At 57.8% G+C, this 17436-nt stretch overlaps 1 protein-coding gene across 7 annotated transcripts in view; it reads left to right on the top strand.

Moving 5' to 3' along the window:
• CACNA1C (calcium voltage-gated channel subunit alpha1 C) overlaps positions 1-17436 on the top strand; it is a 556614-nt gene that overhangs the window by 472229 nt on the left and 66949 nt on the right. For 3 of the 7 annotated variants that reach the window (XM_082350478.1, XM_082350477.1, XM_082350479.1), the window contains exons 19-27: positions 3613-3745; positions 6478-6607; positions 7692-7751; positions 11333-11439; positions 13486-13573; positions 14086-14193; positions 15349-15401; positions 15712-15858; positions 17087-17288. In XM_082350478.1, the coding sequence (XP_082206604.1) occupies positions 3613-3745; positions 6478-6607; positions 7692-7751; positions 11333-11439; positions 13486-13573; positions 14086-14193; positions 15349-15401; positions 15712-15858; positions 17087-17288 (1028 nt within the window). Of the gene's footprint in view, positions 1-3612; positions 3746-6477; positions 6608-7691; positions 7752-7878; positions 7939-11332; positions 11440-13485; positions 13574-14085; positions 14194-15348; positions 15402-15711; positions 15859-17086; positions 17289-17436 lie in introns of all 7 variants that reach the window. The other 4 variants (XM_082350482.1, XM_082350480.1, XM_082350481.1 and 1 more) reach the window with 2 other exon arrangements.

Raw genomic sequence — 17436 nt, 5'->3', positions numbered from 1 at the left:
CGGACCATCCTGTTTTCATGGACACAGAGCTGGACAAAACCAGGGGGACGTCCATTCATTGGTTTAATAACTGCTTATAAAGCACCTACTGTGTGCCGGGCCCTGGACCATGGGGGACAGAGAAGGCCACTGCTCTCGGGGGCCCCCATTGTAGTGGGAGGCAGACAAGGAGCAAGAAAGCAAACCAACCAGAAAGGAAACACCAGGAAGAGCATAAAACCAAGGGCTGTATTAGAGGTACCAAGTGGGTGGGGCTGCCCTGGCTGTGTGGTCACTAGGGCCCCTTTGAGGATGTGACCTCTGGGCTGAGCCCTGAGTCAGAGGAACCAGGTGTGTGGAGATGATTGAGGGAAGAGCTTTCTAGGTGGAGGGACCAGCAAGCACAGAATCTCGGGCAGTCGCACCTGTCTGCAGCGGGACCAGAGCAGGCACAGGGCCGGGGGTGGGGCAGGAGACGGGGCAGGAGCAGGTGGGACAGCCCCCAAGGCCACGCAGAGGGATGGGTCCCGGCTGATGCTGGGGGGACCACAGGAGGTTCTCAGCCCACGTCTGACTTACCTTGCAAAAGACTCGCTCTGGCTGTGGTGTAAAAACAGAGTAGGCTGGGGCAGTGGGGATGCTCATGCAGCCGTCCAGGCAGGATGATGGCAGCAGGGCAGGGGACCAGCTGGAGACGTAGAGGGGGCGGCCCTTGGGGGTGTTTGGAGGCAAGGCCGGCTGGACAGAGAAGCTGGAGAGGCGGGAGGGTGAAGGCGGCTCTGAGGGCCGAGTTGAGCCAGTTGAGAGAAGGTATCAGCGCGGGGAGTGTGTCCCAGCCTTGCTCTGCAGGTTGGCCTTTTAGGGCGGCTGGACTCTGGGGCTGCACGGAGGCCTGGATGCTCCTTGAGGGCAAGGCCATGGCTTTGCGTCCAGTGCGCTGTGCGCCCGAGGTGTCAGAAACAGTATTTTGACTTGAACCGGCCGTGAGCAGAATCACCGCGGTGAGCATGGGGCCCGGGGCGGCAAGGCCCGAGGGTGGGCATTTAGCTCTGCCCGCCACGTTTTTCCTGCTGAGTTCTGGAAGCGCCATCTGGAAAGCGGCCGGGCCTTGCTTTCTCCGCTTCTCCAAGCCTCTGAGAGCTGCGATGAGATAACAGCAGCGAGGGGTTCCACGGGCCTCGGGCGTCTGGGCGGTTGGCTGCCCACCCCAGAAGGAGCTCTACCTGACTTCCCCTAACCCATCACCTCTCTCCTCATGCGTCGTACATGCAAAGCATCATGTGCCGGCAACCTTGTGACCCTTTACAAGTTTGGTTTGTCCTTCCGCAGTAGTTTCCTCTTAAACATCGCTCGCAGGACAAAAGAGTACACACGATTCTCCACAAGGACCTTAGAGGCGCACAAACCTGGCAAACGTGTTTTTCTATAAACACAGATGATTAAATAAGCATTCAATTACCTGTTCTCAGATATTCCTGAATAAGAAAGTGTTGGGTCATTTAGAGCAAAACTGGAAAGAGGACAGAGCCAGGCGGGACCTGAGATCCTCCAGTTAAATTCCACGTATAGATGCCATGATGTAAGCCCACTCTGGCTTCACTGATTTTGCTTTAATAGGAGACCTTGCCAAGGTTAGTTAGGAAGCTTCAAGCCTCTCCTGGACGCCATCTTCCATTGTGTGCCGCTCTTCTGCTGAAAATATTCATTGCCTGCCGGTCAGCTCTGATTACTCGAGGGAGGGAATCTGATCTGTGCCTGTGATCTGCTGGTCCTCCAGAGAAGCCTTGGGTCGTTGGTTGCCTCTTGCTTGATAAAGAACCGCTTTCTGTGCCAGGCTCTTTTGCTCCGCCCCACCTGGCTCCGTGGTAACCGGGAGGGAGCACAGACCTGTGGCTGGTCCACGAGGTCCACTGCCCAGAGCCATCTCTCCACCGGACCTTCTGCACAGTCCCCTTCCTCGTAAAGCCAGTGTTGTTAAATCATCAGCAGGAAATGAGGCTTCCACGTGCCAGGGGGTTCTCTCTGCAGGGCTTTCAGCACATGAAGAGACGGAGCCAGGTACATTTAAGTCACGCATCCGAGGCGTTTTTGTCCCAAGTGCCAGGGGGGTGTGGGAGGCCGGAGGTGCTGCTGGGATTCACGGGAAGGTCCTTCCTGGGTGCAGGGACTCAGGAAGGCCGGTGAAGGCGCTGTCTGAGCCGGGGGTGCCCACAGCTCTGCGGAGGGGCTGACGGGCAGGTCAAGCAAGGAGAGAGCTGAGCCGCCTTCATGGGGCCCCCGGACACGGGCTTCAACAACAGAACTTCATCCTCTCACAGCTCTGGAGCCTGGAAGCCAGACATCGAGATGCCGGCAGGGCCGAGCTCCCTCCAGCGGCTCTGGGGAGAGTCCCCACCCTGCCGGCCAATGCAGCCCCTTCGAGCTCCTTGGCTGTTGCAGCCTCACCCCCATCTCTGCCTCCGTCCTTCTTCCCCGTGTCTCCTTACAAGGACAACAGTCCCCGGAACGAGGGCCCACCCTCGTCCACTGTGACAGCATCGTAGCTAATGACATCTGCAAAGATGCATTTTCCAAAATAAGGTCACATCCTGTGGCTCCGGGTGGGCATGGATTTGGGGGGACGCTATTCAGCCCGCTACAGTGAGTGTTCAGAGAATAGTTTGATGTGAGTGGAAGGTCTTCTGGGAAATAACAGGCAAAGAGCAGACAGACTGAGGAAGATGCTAGACACTAATTTACAGTCTTGGAGTGTCTACCATGGGTGGAGATTGTAATAGCGCCATTCTGAGGTACATACGTGCTATTATCCCATCTCACGGATGGGGAAACTGAGGCACAGAGACACTAACTTAAACAGCCAGAAAGAAACAGAGCCAAGATTTGGATCAAGGCATGCTCCTAACTTCCATCCCCTTCTAAACATTTTTAAGTACCTTGGACAAGAACCGGGTATGCAGTTTCCTTCCATGGCCAGTGAGCTTGTCTGCCTGTGGTCCACATTCAGTGTGGCCGCTGGCCTGGAGAACAAAGTGCTTCTGTAACTGGTGTCAGCGTCTAGACCTTTGGACGGAGGGCCTGTTAGGGCAGGATTACGGCCCGACTGGCCTGCAGCACAGCGTTTTCTTGTGTTTTCAGGCATAGGGAGAATGTCGACTTGAAGCTCCTGGAACATTCAAGGATGGGGTTGTTTGCCGGGGTGTCAGGTCAGCTGAGCCACGCCCTTTCCCCTGCCTGCAGTCCAGAAGGGCGAGGACACTTGGCAGTGCCCCAGTCTCACCTGGTCACCTGTCGCTAGTGCCTGACCACTAGGATGACCAACCACCCCGATTTGCAGGGGACTGAGGGTTTCCTGGGATGTGGGAATTTCCATTTAAAAACAAGGACAGGTTTTGAGTTGGTCACCCTACTCTCAGCCCCCTCTCGTGTGCTGCCGGAGAGTCTTCCTCTAGCAGAGATGAGCTCCAGCCGTGCCCACGGGGAGAGAGCTGGGTGTCTTGGTTGGTCCCCTTCGTTTCCAGAGATGTGGATGATGTCTGATTCCTGTCCGTAGGAAGGCATCTGGAAGTAAGCAGCATGGTGGTAAAAATAAGCGGGAGCCGTGGAGCTATTTAGAGCGGTGCTTTTTTCTTGCAGGAGAAGAGGATGAGGAGGAGCCTGAGATGCCCGTGGGCCCCCGCCCACGCCCCCTCTCTGAGCTGCACCTGAAGGAGAAGGCGGTGCCCATGCCAGAAGCCAGCGCCTTCTTCATCTTCAGCCCAAACAACAGGTGTGTGGACGGGGCTTCGCGCTCTCTGTGACGCAAGCCCAGCAGGTGTCAGCACCCTCCAGCCTCTGGGTGGGCCTGGGACTCTCTCAGCTCCCCGCAGCTTGCGTAAACAGGCGTGGATTTAGGGAAGAGGGTCCTGGATTCTGAATCAGAAGACCTGGGTTTGTTTTTCTCTCCATTTTGTGAAATGTGTAAACTCTATTTCTATTCTGTTGGTGATTACATTTAACTTAACAAAGCCTAAAGTTGAACAAGGTCCTAAACCTTCTCCTGCAAAATAGAAGGAGTTAAAATAGTTATACTACTTTAACTCCTCCCAGCCCTCCTACTTTAACGTGTTATGGTGGATGAGTATTTTGGTCCCGATCTTTATTTCCAACACGACAAGTCAGACATGAGTACCTGTGTAGACAGTGTATGTTTGGATTTACATACCACTTACTATTTTATCTGTTCACCATTTTTTATGCCTCTCAATCCATCCTTCGGTAATCATTTTCTTTCCTCCTTAAAGTACATTCCTCAGAAGTTCTTTTATGGAAAATTCACTTGGCCTCTGTTTATCTGTAATCCTTTTCATTTCTTGTGCTTGAAAGGTAGTTTGGCTGTGTACACACTTTCAGGCTGACGGGTTTTAGCCTTCAGCGTGTTAGATGTGTTATTCCACTGTGAAGTCGGAATTCCTACGATTGTTCCTTTGTCAGAATCTGCCCCTTGTCTCCAGTGGCGTTTAACATCATCTGCTGTCTCTGGGGTTGTGCACTTTTACCACCATGGATTTCTTTCCATTTATCCTGCTTGGAATATGTTATGCTTCTTAAGTCTATGGATTTATATTTTTGTCAGTTCTTGAACGACATTAAAGATTAGGAAAAGAATAGCTAATTCTTGGAAAGTTGCAGGATAGTCTCTCTACACACTGCCTCATCTTCCTTCTCTCCAGCTGGTCCAAGTAGACACAAGTTATACCTTCCCATTCTGTCCTTCCCAGCTCACACATTCTCATCTTCATATCATTCATCTCTTAGTCTCTTGGTTGGAATTCTAGGTCATTTCTTCAGATATATCTTCCAATTTCTCAATTCTCTCTTCATCTCTATGTTACTGTGTAAACCAGTTTTCACATCAGCTTATATCTTTTCACTTCAGACAGTTCCAGGTCTTGCTTGGTTTTCCAGCTCCATCTGTCTATGTCTGAGTTTCTTGTTGATTCATCATCTTTGTGGTCAAGTCCTTTATTCCATTAAACATTTCAAATATAGCTGTTCTATAATGTGTATCTGATGTTTCCAGTATACACAGTCTTTGGGGAGGGGCCGTCTAAGTCAATTGTTTGTAGTTTCTTCGATTCCCATCTTAGTGGCTTATCTTCTTGAGTGTTTAATGATCTTTGATTGTGACCTCAATACTTCGTCTTAATCAGCAAGATTCCCACGGACCTAAATTAGGATTGGGAAGCTTTCTTCCAGATGCTCCTTGAGGACACTGGCTCCGCCTAGGGGTCCCGGGCTCCTCTGCCCCACCTCCGACTGGCTCGAAGTTTCCTGACAGCAGTGCTGCCACTGGCCTCCTCAGGCGCCTCTGCCCATCCTGGCTGCATGCCACACAGACCCCAGCTCGGTGGATCGGCTTGTTTGTTTGGGGAGGATCGCTGCAGACCTTTCCTAACTCTCGTGAAACCAGAATTGTCTCAGAAAGCTTGTCCTTTCCAGGATTTGGTGCTTCTGCATCAGTAAGATCTCTCAGAGCATTTAGTCAGCCATACGCCAGGAGCAGAAGCCTGAAGGCCGTGTTCAAGCCCTGGCCCCACACACACACACACACAGACACACACACAGACACACACACACAGACACACACACACACACACACACACACACACACACACACTGTGTCTGGGCAGGCCTGTCCTTCCTGGTGTCAGTGGTTTTTATCGATAAAATGAAGATGATAATCACACCCTTCTCCCCTCCTACTGTCAAGATGAGACAGTATAAATGACACCCTCGGCGTCCGAGGATCTACCGTGAGCGCTCGGGGGTCAGGTGTGTCGTTCTTCGTCATTGTGCCGAGGCGCGGGATTGACTTACTGTCACAGAAGCAGGTCTCCTCGGAGTCTGGGCGCCCATGCTTCTGGGGGGCTCTGTTGCTCCCTGTACGTAAACATGTGAAGCGGATCTCACAAAGCCGTTATTTTTTTTTTTTTTTAAAGATTTATTTATTGATTGATTGATTACTATGTTGGGTCTTCGTTTCTGTGCTAGGGCTTCCTGTAGTTGCAGCAAGCGGGGGCCACTCCTCATCGCGGTGCGCGGGCCTCTCACCGCCGCGGCCTCTCCTTGCGGAGCACAGGCTCCAGACGCTCAGGCTCAGCAGTTGTGGCTCACGGGCCCAGCCGCTCCGCGGCATGTGGGATCCTCCCAGGCCAGGGCACGAACCCGCATCCCCTGCATTAGCAGGCAGACTCCCAACCACTGCGCCACCAAGGAAGCCCCAAAGCCGTTATTTTTAATGATGGGAAAGACGACCCCAAACGAAAGCCGGTGGATGATGTCACGGCAGTGTGCGAAATGTAGGGGTTGCCGAAGGTCTCAGGCGCTGCCCCGAGGCCCTGTGGGTGGGCACACGGTGTGGCGGGCGGTGAGGCTGTCGCTTCCCTGCAGCAGGGCGACTCGGGGCCGGAGGAGCGGAGGCCCCGGCCCCGTGTGACGGCCCCCCCCGCTCCCCTGCAGGTTCCGTCTCCAGTGCCATCGCATCGTCAACGACTCCATCTTCACCAACCTGATCCTCTTCTTCATCCTGCTCAGCAGCATCTCCCTGGCTGCCGAGGACCCCGTCCAGCACACCTCCTTCAGGAACCACGTAGGCACCTCGGCCCCTGCGCCCCGCCCCCGCCGTGTGGCCCCCGGCTTCTGGGGCTGCCCGGCCCCCCCGTTCAGTCCAGAGCCCAGCCCACATCTCGGGGTCAGAGGCACAGCAGACATTTCCTTAGGAGGTGAGAGCTGGGTGGAAACCCGGCTTAGGACCGTTAGCAGGAGGAGACCATGGGCCCAGCGCCCCGGGCCAGCCTGACGGGCCACAGCAGACTCCACGGCCCGCGGATGTTCCCCGGGGGCCCACCTCCCTGGAACTGAGCGGTTTACACTTTGACCCGAGGTACACTGGCCTGTCCTGGCCCCCGGGGGGCAGTGGCAGACAGGTGCTCTGATGAGGCCGCCCTCGTATAGGAGGGCCTCAGTGACCCTCTGCAAAGTCTAAACTAAATTTGGAGACCACCCTAGGCTCTGGTGACCTACATCAAAGGCCAGAGTAAGACCTGCCATATCTTGAAGCCTCGAAACTTTATCAAATCCCAGCCAGGTGGGCACGAAGGGAAGAGTCCACCACCTGCCAAGCCAGCCGGTGGTCCTGCAGCCTGCGTGGTCCAGAGCTTTCTTACTGGGAAAGCTGGCCCTCACTCTGATCCGTCACCTGAGACGTAGTAAAGCATGAACCCTGGAGCCTGCCCCTAGCCTGGGGTGCACCCTTCCGCACCCTGAAGGGCACAGCGGCAGTGTAGAGTCCCACGAACGTGAGAGGCTAGCTCGTCACGCCAGTGCGAATTAAGCATTTTGCATCTTCATGCAAAGAAAAGCAAACCCCGCACTGTCCTTTTGACAAGCATCCCAGTGGTCTGATTTGGGTTTGTAAGTAAACTGAATTCATGAGAAAAGCGCCCAACCAGACCCAGGACCAGTTGGGTCGGCCCTGGAAGCTCCCCTCACAGATCTGGGGACTTCAGGACCCAGTGCTGTGCCAGAGCCTCTGGTCCTCTAACCCGTTCCACTGTGTCCCCATGGAAAGGTTCCCTGCTTTGGGCGTGTGATTCCGCTGCTGGTGACCCCTCCTCCCGTCCTGCTTCTCCTGTCCCTGCCCCATCCCCACCCTGTGTCTCTTTGTTTTACAGATTCTGTTTTATTTTGACATTGTTTTCACTACCATTTTCACCATTGAAATTGCTCTGAAGGTAATGCGTGCCCCCTGCTCCTGCCCTGTCCTGCCCTGTCCTGTCCGGCTGTCGCTGCTCTGCTGCTAACACACGCTCTGTTGTCCGGTCACTCGGAGCCACTAATCTGGTTGTGCTTATCTTTCAGATCCTAGGCAACGCAGACTATGTCTTCACTAGTATCTTTACGTTAGAAATTATCCTCAAGGTAACGCACGCAGCAAAGCCTCCTCTCTCTGTGCTCTGCCCCTTTCCTCTTGTTTCTTTCACGCGTTTTTACTCTCAAGTCTGAGACTGGAGGAATCTGTGCCCCTCACTCTGTGCCTTGTGCACAGTGTCAGACTGATGCTGGCCGGGCGCCCCCCGCCCCCCACCGCCTCTGGAAACCACGCCTGCCCCGGCCTGGAACCGTCCTTTCCTCCTCCTGCCCAGAGGAGGTGCCACACAAACAACCAAAGTGGGAAAGCTCAGGGGCCTCCAGGAGTCACCCTGCCTGTGCCCTCGGGATGCCTCTTGTCAGCACAGGCCTGTGTGGCGGTGATCACGGGGCCAAGGCCAGTGTCCCAACCGAGGGCTTTGGACAGACCCTGTAGACACCTCTGAGCCCTGGGTTACCCCCAAGGCTCTGGTGACTCGCCCCTTGCCCCGGGCCTGGAGGAGGGAGCCATGTCCTCCAGGGCTCAGTGTGGAGCCCAGAGCCCAGGGCTGAGGGGCTGGACCCCCAGGCCCGGACCCACTCCAGCCCTGTGACCCCAGCACGGTAGAGCCCACGTCTGAGCAGCTTCAGATGGCAGGCGTTTGCCCCAAGCTTTATTTTGTTATTTCTATTAATATACAATTAATATATTACTTATATCTACTCTGTTAGGGTTTCCAAGTTTCCCAGGCCACCCGAGCTTCGGGGGCGAGTTCCGAGTCGAGGGAGTGTGTGTGACTACCGTTCTCTCCCAGGGCCTGGAGGTCACCCTCACCACGGTCGGCGGGGCTGCTCCACTCGGTGCCTCCCCCGGGTCCGGGCTCCTCCCACCCTGCACGTGTGGCAGCCCCAGACCCTCCCTCCCGGCCTCCTTCAGGCGGGGACGGCCTGTCACGTCCACATACAACCTGAGTGGTCACTTTCGCGTGCCTTCTATTTTTTTGTCCAGACCCCCTGGTTCCAGCTAACCAGACGTTAACCAAGAGGAAACCAGGAGTGTTCCTCGGGTTTTCTCTCTGACCCCGGGGGTGGGGGGAGGGAACCAGGGCCGCCCGGCTGCGTGGACGCCCTTCCCTGGACTCCAGACTCAGGGAGGCACACAAACACCACACTCTTTCCCGGCCTCAGACCCTCCCCGGAGCTCCTGGGTGGGCCTCAACGGTGCTCCTTCTCCTCCAAGGCTGCCGTCTCCTTACAAGCACGGTCCTGGCGAGACCCTCTCTTCCGCCCACCCTCCCCCTCTGCTTCCCGCTTTTACGCTGACTGTGCCTCTAGGTGGAGCCCAGCCCCAGGACACTGCCTGCGCCTCTTCCCCCGGGTCCCTCTGCCCCACCTGTGGGCCCGGCATGCTGCCCGGCGGAGGTGACCGTCAGGCAGGAGGGGTGCCCAGTGTCAGGGACAGTTGCAAGGCCTGGGCACGTTTAGCCTTGTGGGACCAGGACAGTTGGCCTGAATGATGCCAAGGGCTGTCACCTAGAGGAGGAGGGAGGTGGGACCAGAACCCGCGAGTAGAGATCGCAGGAGGTAAGATGCGTTCAATGAGCAGCGTCGCTGCCCGGAGAGGAGCTGGCTGGACGGGGGGGGGGGGGGGGCGTCCTGCCCTCCCAGCCCAGAGTTCAACCCTTTTCTCTCCCCAGCGAGGCTCTTCCTGGGCAAAGGTTAGGACTTCAGGAGCAGGAGCGGGGTGGGTGGCAGTCAGCAGACAGGGTAAAAGGGGGATCCTGCACTGGGTCCCTGACTCCCTGGATGTCACAGGGAACTTTCAAATAAATGCCCCGTTTTCCCAGCGTCCACCTGCCCTTTCTCCTACGGCCACCCTTCCTCTGGCCCTGCCTGGGCAGATGGCCTGCATACACGCACACACACACACACACACACACTCGCCAGCCTTCGGGGCTCAGGGCCTCTCAGGTAACACAAACCATGGAAGCACCCGGGCCCGCACTCGGGGGCCCAGACCTCCACTAAGAGACAGGGCAGCAGCCCCTCCAGATGGCAGGCCTTTGGGACAGATCTCCAACTGTATTCCCCTGCCACCCTTCACGTAATCCACCCACTTCTGGAAGCTCTTGCAGGACACAGGTGCCTGAGTCCCCTGTGACCCCCTCCTGCAGGAGATAAGTGGGAAGAATAAGGTTCCAAGAGCTATTTTTGCCAATTTCCCCTGTGTTTGCTTTTGTATCGCTCCGCGGACAGGCTGCTTTGCGCACGCTCTGTTTCCAAAGAGATAGATTGGGCCCCAGGCGACCAGGGAGCTGCTCCCAAGCTCTAAGCCGTCAGCTCCAAGTTTCCCCCTCTGGCTGTCGCTTCACAGCTGTGACCCTTCAGCCCTTCACCTGGAAGTCCACTGGCCCTTAGTTCACGTCAAGGAAATCGGACCGGTGTTTGTGGGGCCTCAACAGCGGCTCTAGGCTGAGCTCCGAGGGGGGTGGTGACAGCAAACCCGAGACAGTCATCACCCCTGACGTGGTCCCTTCTCAGTCTCCGAGGGGCGTTCACGTGGTTCTCCAGCAGGCGCCTCACAACGGCAGGGAAGGGGACGCGACTTTACAGAGGGGGCCACTGAGCGTCGTGCCCCGTCACAGGAGGGACCCGGAATCCAAGGCCTGGCGGTCCGGCCGAGTCCGGTCCTCTGTAGAGAAGCTCGCCTGGCATGGCACTTGCCATCTGCAGGACAGTGACCTAAGGGCTTTACATGTAATTCCCGAGGGCCCTTACAACCCTCCAGGGTAGAGGATGTCTTTGCCCCATTTCTCAGATGAGACTCAGGGAAGTTGAGCAACTTGCCCTGGGCACTCAAAGTGCAGAGGGTGGGCTTCAAGCTCAGGTGGCCTGGTTCCAGACCAGCGCTCTTACTGCGGTGCCCACGGCCCCTCTGAGCACCCGGCTCCAGAACCAGACAGTGGGATGGAGCTCAGAGTATAGGCGTAGGTCATCAGCACTGCCTGAGGCTGGGGACGGATGCGGGGTGCCAGCGGCCTTGGTGGAACTTCGGGCGTTAGGGTCTGCCCGAGACTGAGGGATTGCCTGGGACTAAACTGGGAAAGTCCTGGGAAGCCAGGTGGCTGGTCCCCACGGGGGGTCCCCCCCAGAGGACCGTGTCCTAGGTGAGCCCTGAGGTGGAGAGAGCTTGGAGGAGGGGGGGGACCTGAGCGTACAGGGGCGCAAGGGCTGCAGATGCAGGACCGAAGGGCCGCTGACAGTCCTGGGCGGGGAGCCTTCAGGGGCTGCAGCAGCAGACGCTCCCGGCACCGTGTCTCCTCCTGTCCTGCCTCCCCCCCAGCCCTCCGTCACTTCCCTGCTCTTCACCTGGGCCCGGCCGGAGATGCCGCATGGGGAGGGGTGGGGTGAGGGGTCTCTGGAGCCCAGGGGGCTGCTCATGCCGCGCCTCCCCATGTCCCCCCAGATGACCGCCTACGGGGCCTTCCTGCACAAGGGCTCCTTCTGCCGGAACTACTTCAACATCCTGGACCTGCTGGTGGTCAGCGTGTCCCTCATCTCCTTCGGCATCCAGTGAGTGGGGCCCCTTGGCCCCCGAGGGAGGCGTGGATGGGGGACAGTGTCGGAGAGGACAGCCGGGAGCCAGGGGTGGGGGGAGAGGACAGCTGGTGGCGGGGAGGCCTGCCTGTGGCCACGGCGGAACTAGGCTGGGAGCGGGACGGGGCCTCGCCGGCGGCTGTGGCTTTTGGCGTCTGGGTCCTCAGTGGTGGGACCCTTGGGGTACATTGACCGAAGCGAGGATCTCTTTCCATGTCTGGATCTCGCCCAGCAGGCGGGCCCGGCCCAGTTACGAGAGAGTGAGGTCTCCAGGGCCCTCCCACCGGCTCCGCGGGCACCCTCAGCCCAGGCCTGCCATGGCCACGGCCAGCCCTGACTCCCCCCGCCCCTTCCTCTCTGGTCTCCAGTCAGAGCCCCTGATGAGAGAGGGAGAGGGAGGGAGAGAGAAGACGGACTGGTCCTCACTCCTGGCTGCACAGGGGAATCACCAGAGCAGCTTTAAAACAAGACCTTTGCCCGGACCCCTCCCACCCCCCAAGCTTTGCTTTAATTGGTCTGGGCTACAGCCAGGGCCTGAGGGAATTTAAACGCTCTCCGGACAATTCCACCTGCAACCAAGGCTGTGACCATGCTCAGGTTTAAAAGGATCTGATTTGTAGTTTCTCGCGAATTCTACCAGCTGATAGTGCTGACCCTGTACTTTAACTTCCCAAACACTTTCCCTACACATTCCTCTCTGACCCTCACGGGACCCATGAGGCAGGCAGGGCCAGTGATGTTATCACTGTTTTATAAACAGAGAAACTGAGGTCAGGACCTGAGACTTGGCCCGGGTCACCCCAGTGGCAGAGCAGAGGCATCTGGGGCGCCATCCAGAGGCTGTCGGCCTAGAAGGAGCGGAGTTGGGGGCATTCAGAGTGAGACCCTTTGCTGGGATCATCGTTATTTTACCCCAGGCTGTCTGCCTGTGAGCCTGTGGGTCTCATCCCATCACTGCCACTAAATCACTCTTAACCTTGAGCCAAGAATTCCCCCCTCTGTCTGGCCTTTCCATCCCTCCCATTGTTCCTGAGATGCTGGGATGGATCCGGCAGCCCTTTGAGTCCTTTGTGATCAGAGAGTCGTGAACCAGAGACATAGGACTTGCCCCACCCCACTCTCGAGCGGACAGCGTCCTGACACGGGAGGAGTGAGGTCAGCCCTTGCTGATGGGACCGCGTGTTTTAGGTCCCAGGGAGGGTAAAGGCTCTCCAAAGGCGGCTAGTGGGTGAGGGTGAGGGACACTTCAGAGAGCCCGCCAGCCCGCCGGGGTGAGGGGCCTGCGTGCCCCTGGAGGGCAGCAGTGGCCTGTGCTCCCAGGGGAGCCGGCTGGGCCCTGGCGTCCCAGGTGCACGGAGTCTGCGGTGTCGGAGCCGTTGCCTGTAGGCCTGGGTGTGCTGTGCACAGAGTGAGCGTGATGGGCAGCTGCCTGGGACTTGGGTTTGCAGCTGAGCACCAGGTATCTCCTCCACCCAAAGTCAGTATTCTCCTCCACGCATTTGTACAGTATTTCTTCAAGTTCCTGATGATAAAAGCCACCATGGAGTCACATCACAACATGTGCCAGTTAGGCTGCTAGATGGTCCGTGTGCGTTTTCTCATTTAATCCCTGCAACAAGCTCGTGAGGTGATCACTGCCCCGTTTTACAGATGAAGAAGCTAGGACTCAACAAAGTTAGGAAGTGTATCCTCAGTGGCCGGGGTTTGGTGGAGCCTTGCCTCGCCCTACATGTCCTGGGCACGGTAACCACCCCCCGCGTAGCACGTTATACTGCTAATGGCTCATGGTAAATGCTTCTCCCATGATTTGCTCACCAACAAGAAAGTCCCCGGCTCCCCGGCCGGCTCTGGGTCCCTGCAGTGGGAGAAGAGAGTAGGAAATGGTGCTGGGGCGAGAAAGTCCCCAGCAGACCCCCCAGTTTCTCCATCTGGGCTGGGACTTCCTGCCAGGGAGCGGCTCACCCTCCTCTGCTGCTGGACCAGGAGCAGGAGAGGCTCACCCCCGCCCATCCTCTCTCCCAGGTCCAGTGCCATCAACGTGGTGAAGATCTTGCGAGTCCTGAGGGTGCTCAGGCCCCTGAGGGCCATCAACAGGGCCAAGGGGCTGAAGGTGAGCTGGGCGGGCCTGGGCGGGCGCCCCCAACCCAGCAAGCCTCAGCCCGGGGGTCCACGTGAGGTGACGGGCAGGCAGGAGACAGGGACAACAGGCTCCCGGGTCGGAGCCGGGACCCTCCTGCCAGCACCTCAGCCCCACTTCCCATCCCGGATCCGTGATACACGGAGCCACAGCAGAGGCCCCGTTCACGATCCCAACTTCTCAGCAAAGCTTTTGCAAAAGGAGACACACACACTACCCTGAGCCCCAGGTGGTGATGAGGCCCCTGAATTGCTGCCCCCGGAACATGGGAAGTTAGCGGGGCTTTGGTCCCTGTGGTCACCTAGAGCCCAGTGGGACGTGGGTTTCACCAGGCTCCATCACCCTGTGACCTAGGAGGGCGCTTTGCCCCTTTGGGTCTGATTCCCCCGCTCGTGGCAAAGGGCTGCCCGCACCTCCTCTGAGAGGCTCGTGGCAAAGGGGGCTCAGCCAAGGTCCCGGGCCCGACCCCCTCTGTCCACCTGCAGCACGTGGTGCAGTGCGTGTTCGTGGCCATCCGCACCATCGGGAACATCGTGATCGTCACCACGCTGCTCCAGTTCATGTTCGCCTGCATCGGGGTCCAGCTCTTCAAGGTGGGGTCTCGGCCGGATCTGTGGCCCTGCATCCTTCCCGCCCACCAGCTTCTGGGACCTGGACGGGAGCTGGCAGAGGGGACACGGAGGGGACGTTGCTGGGTCACACTGGGGATGGATGCGGCCTCCCCACAGCCCCTCCCAGCGTCCAGACCCGAGGAGGACTAGTTCCCAGACCAGAGGAGGACTGACTAGTTCCCAGACCCAAGGAGGGCTAGTTCCCAGACCGGAGGAAGACTAACTAGTTCCCAGACCAGAGGAGGACTAGTTCCCAGACCAGGGGAGGACTAACTAGTTCCCAGAACAGAGGAAGACTAACTGGTTCCCAGAACAGAGGAGGACTAGTTCCCAGACCAGGGGGAAGACTAACTAGTTCCCAGACCAGGGGAGAACTGACTAGTTCCCACACCAGGGGAGGACTAACTAGTTCCCGGAACAGAGGATGACTAGTTCCCAGACCAGAGGAAGACTGACTAGTTCCCAGAACGGGGGAGGACTAGTTCCCAGACCCGAGGAGGGCTAGTCCCCAGCCTGGGGAGACCAGCGCGGAGGCAGGTGCTGCTCCATCACCGCCTGGCCCTCTCAGCCCCAGCCCTTCCTTGTAGAGAACGGCAGAGGGACTGCTATCCCCTGACCCCTCCGTGTGAGTCCCCCACCTAAGCCTGCGGGGCTCCCTGTGACCACAGCACCGAGTCTCCCCACGTCGCTGCAGAGCCCCGGTTTGTCTGGGTCCTGGCCCTGCTCCTGGCGGGCCCTCGGCGACAGGGAGGCCGGGTCCCCGGTTCCTGCCCTTCTCTGCCTCAGGCCTTCTCTTTCCGCTCTTCTCCACCTGAAGCTCTCCCCCAACCGTGTCGTCGTGCCCTGAATTCCACCACCGAACTCAGCCCCTAGCCCTGCCCGTCCCCCCTCCCTCACCAGACCTGCCTGTGGGCCCAGCTTCGTCGTCTGGGCTTCCCTTCGGTCGGGTGCCTGCGGCCCAGGGTGTGTTTGTGCACCGACTGCTCTGAATCCTGACTTCCCGTCTGGGCTCTGCTCTCCTTACACTTTTGTCCCGAGACCCCAGCAGAGCTGGCTACGGAGATGATCACTAATCAGTTCTTGTCTGGTCCCTCGATTAAGGCGCGTCTCCAGTCACTTTGCTCTTCCACCTTCCAGGGCAAGCTGTACACCTGTTCGGACAGTTCCAAACAGACGGAGGCTGAATGCAAGTGAGTGCGGCCGGGGGCAACCAGGCTGGTTGACTCCAGGCGGTTGGTGACTTGCCCTGAGAGGAGGGGTGGCCCGTTCTTCCTCTGACAGCAGTGGTGGCTGCACTTTTACCCGCGGGTTGTCTGGTCCTATTGACGTAACACGTAAGATCATCCGTTCCTGAATATTCTACCCCTGACATCTTCCCAGTGGCTAGAACTATGGGTTTAAGCTTAGCCAGTTTCATCCCACCCCCAAGCCAGGAGTCACTGGTGGGTAGGTTGAGGGGAGATGGGAGACCCCAGAATGAGCCCTTTCTCCCTTCCTCAGGGGGAACTACATCACATACAAGGACGGGGAGGTGGACCACCCCATCATCCAGCCCCGCAGCTGGGAGAACAGCAAGTTTGACTTTGACAACGTCCTGGCAGCTATGATGGCCCTGTTCACCGTCTCCACCTTTGAGGGGTGGCCAGAGTGAGTATGCAGGTCCAGGCCAGTTTCAACTGCTGTTCCACACCCTTCCCAGAGACCGTACTTCCCCGCCTCCCCATAGGCCACGGTTGCCGCCGGAACACCGCTCTTCTTTTTCTGGATTTCAGAGCTTCAACCCAAAACGAGCTTCTTTTAGCTCCCCTCCCCAACCTAGACTGAGCTGCAGTGAAGTCTGTCATCACCCCCATGGCATCTGGGAGTGGAGGGGCCCCTGGGTCACCATAGGACTGGAGGCCACCGCCCCCGGCAGGCACAGACGTGGGTAGAGATGGCGGAGGTCCCCGCTGGTTAGACCCTGCCCCAGTCTCCTTGGAGGGAGCTGTGTCTGATTTACAGAGGAAAGTTCCTGCAGAGGCAGTGCTGGCAGGCCTGGACCAGCCTGGTGGCCCGTAAGCTGCGTCCCCTCTACCAGGCCTGTCCATGAGGGGCTCCATGTATCTCTGTACAGACACCTGCTTCCCTCACGCCCCCATTTGTATTCCGGTGACATGATCATCTGAAAGTCAGGAAATTCTAGATATTTCTAAGTCAACAACAGCACGTGATCTTAGGTGAGAGGCACCATCATTAAATGGTAAAATATCAGTACTACCTAGAGAACAGCCAAGTGCTGTGTGGAGTAACAGAGGCGGGAGAGGAAGGAAGCCCGTCCGCGAAGAGAAGCAGCCTGACGGGCACGTAGCCCTGGCCCAGGTGGGCGGCAGACACAGGCTACCTGAGCGTAAACCAGACCATTGCTGGTGATCTGAGTGAGCCTGGGGCGTTTCTTTATCAAGTGTTTCTATCTAAATGGATACTTGTTCTCAGACTTATTTTATGTTCACTGTAACACCCTCTGAGTTTCTGCCAGAGAAGCAGCAAAGCTGTTTCAATATTTACCAATATCTCCAGCATTTGAAATCAATGGCCATGAGCCGTGTCTCACTTAGACAGTTCCTGCCAGTTTCAAAACACCTTCACATACGTTATATCAACTACCCTGCCTGGTAGGAAAGTCCGGAATTATTGTCTCCACTTGGCAGGTAAGGAATCTGAGGCTCAGAGAGGTTGAGTGGTTTGCCCAAGTCACACAGCCAGTAAGAGGCGGAGCTGGGGCTTGAACCCAGGCCTCCCGACTCTCAGCCTGGAGCTGTTTCCAGCTCCCCGGCCCGGGGGGCGCTAGGAGCAGCGGCGTCATCGCCACCGCCCTCCGCGGGCTGTCCCCCCCCAGGCTGCTGTACCGCTCCATCGACTCCCACACGGAGGACAAGGGCCCCATTTACAACTACCGTGTGGAGATCTCCGTCTTCTTCATCATCTACATCATCATCATCGCCTTCTTCATGATGAACATCTTCGTGGGCTTTGTCATCGTCACCTTCCAGGAGCAGGGGGAGCAGGAGTACAAGAACTGCGAGCTGGACAAGAATCAGGTACCCCCGGGGGGGCCAGGGACCAGGAGGTGGGCGGGCTGCAGCTTGGGCCCCCCGGGAGGGCCAGGAGGTGGGGGGCTGCAGCTTGGGCCCCCGGGGGAGGTTGTGGTCGGGAGAGAGCCCAGGCCCCCCCCCCACAGTGTCTCCT

This window comes from Balaenoptera borealis, assembly GCF_965194805.1.
Source record: "Balaenoptera borealis genome assembly, chromosome: 13".
Lineage (NCBI taxonomy): Eukaryota > Metazoa > Chordata > Mammalia > Artiodactyla > Balaenopteridae > Balaenoptera > Balaenoptera borealis.
Note: the sequence above shows the minus strand (reverse complement) of the source record. Positions and strands in the feature narration are given on the sequence as shown.